This window comes from Cebus imitator, unplaced genomic scaffold (assembly GCF_001604975.1).
Source record: "Cebus imitator isolate Cc_AM_T3 unplaced genomic scaffold, Cebus_imitator-1.0 Scaffold280, whole genome shotgun sequence".
Lineage (NCBI taxonomy): Eukaryota > Metazoa > Chordata > Mammalia > Primates > Cebidae > Cebus > Cebus imitator.
The window spans coordinates 779,329-781,290 of NW_016107595.1; the positions used below are offsets into that span (position 1 = coordinate 779,329).

The following is a 1,962-nucleotide window of genomic DNA, read 5'->3' on the forward strand; positions in this document are numbered from 1 at the left end:
TTTGTATTTTTAGTGGAAATGGGGTTTCACCATGTTGGCCAGGCTGGTCTCAAACTCCTGACCTCAGGTGAACTACCTGTCCCAGCCTCCCAAATTGTTGGGATTACAGGCCTGAGCCACCATGCCCAGCCTGTTGTGTAGTCTCTCTGAATGTTCCGTGGGCTTCTGAAATCAGTCTATTCCACTGTGTTATTCCATTATATCGATCATAACCCTGTGATTTCATAGTTTTATACATGGAGACACCAATAGCATTGTGGGTAATAGCTTAGTAACTTAATGCCAGGAGGAAAAAAATCTTTAACTCCCAGTTGAGTTTCTTGGGAACTGAGTGACCCTGGTCATGTCATTCACCATTCTGAGTCTCATTGCTTCCTCTTTGTCGTAAGATCATGAGACATATCCTGGCATGGTGCTTAGCACATGGTAAGCACCAAATAACTGATATCCATCCATTATGATGTTACGTGAGTAATTAGTGGTTGTTGACAGTAACATAAATCAGTAATATAAATCATGCCACCTGAAACAGGAGTTGCCAACCAGATGTAGCTATTAAACACTTGAAATTTGGGGGGTGGGGAGGGGCAAGGGGAGAGAGAACATTAGGACAAATACCTAATGCATGCAGGCTTAAAACCTAGATGACAGGCCAGGCGCGGTGGCTCACGCCTGTAATCCCAGCACTTTTGGAGGCTGAGGCAGGTGGATCACCTGAGGTCAGGAGTTTGAGACCAGCCTGACCACCATGCCCGGGTAGTTCTCCATTAAAAATACAGAATTAGCCAGGCATGGTGGCACACGCCTGTATCCCAGCGACTCTGAAGGCTGAGGCAGAAGAATCGCTTGAACTTGGGAGGCGGAGGTTGCAGTGAGCCGAGACTGTGCCACTGCACTCCAGCCTGGGCAACAAGAGTGAAACTGCCATCTCAAAAAAAACAGAAAAACCTAGATGAAGGGTTGTTAGTCGCAGCAAACCATGATTGCGCCATTGCACTCCAGCCCGTGTGAAAAGAGAAGCCCTATCTCTGAAAGAAAAGAAAATGCGTAAAGCAGATGAGCACGGATCTTGCATTTGACTCTGGGAAACTTGCAGTCTAGGTCTCCTGCCAAGATGTCGCTTCCTCTTCGTTATTCTATTAGATCAATGCTTGGAATCTGGATACTGCAGAGCTGGTTTTCCGTATCCTGGGAGATGCCTCTGATCCTTGGATGTGCATGGCCGTGCTGGACTCCCAGGCCACGCTGCTGACAGTGTCCAGGGATGGTGTGGTCAGTCTGTGGAACTCAGCCACAGGAAAACTTCAGGGGAAGCAACACGTGTCCAGCATCAAAGAAGAAACACCCGCCTGTGCTGTCTCAGTCCAGAAGCAAGGGAAGCTTGTGACCGGGTTTAGCAATGGCTCCATCTCTTTGGTAAGCACCTTTACTGACCATAATGTGAACATTAACTCAGCTTGAAAGTGCTCAGATGTGCTAGAGATTGGGAAAAATAATCTTGCCTTGTATCTTCTTTTTTTTTTTTTTTTTTTTTTTGAGACAGAAAAAAAATTTCAATTCTCTTGCTGAGAATTAAAATTTCACTTAAAGTTTCACTCTTGGTGCCCAGGCTGGAGTGCAATGGTGTGATCTCACCTCACTGCAACCTCCGCCTCCCGGATTCAAGCGATTCTCCTGCCTCAGCCTCCAAAGTAGCTGGGATGACGGGCACCCACCACCATGCCCAGATAATTTTTTTGTATTTTTAGTAGAGACGGTGTTTCACCATGTTGGTCAGGCTGGTCTCGAACTGCAGTCCTCAGGTCATCCACCCACCTAGGCCTCCCAAAGTGCTGGGATTATAGGCGTGAGCTACTGTGCCTGGTCATATCTTTTTAATAAATGACACTTAGCTGCTGCTGCTGCTGCTGCTTCCTCCTCCTCCTTCTCCTCCCCCCGCCTTCTTCTTTTTTCTTTCTTCCT

At 47.0% G+C, this 1,962-nt stretch overlaps 1 protein-coding gene across 7 annotated transcripts in view; it reads left to right on the forward strand.

Annotated features, from left to right (window-relative positions):
* The window catches only part of NWD1 (NACHT and WD repeat domain containing 1), an 87,573-nt gene that overhangs the window by 66,546 nt on the left and 19,065 nt on the right, over window positions 1–1,962 (forward strand). For all 7 annotated transcript variants that reach the window (XM_037728741.1, XM_017501203.2, XM_037728742.1 and 4 more), the window contains one exon: window positions 1,144–1,416. In XM_037728741.1, the coding sequence (XP_037584669.1) occupies window positions 1,144–1,416 (273 nt within the window). The remainder of the gene's footprint in view (window positions 1–1,143; window positions 1,417–1,962) is intronic.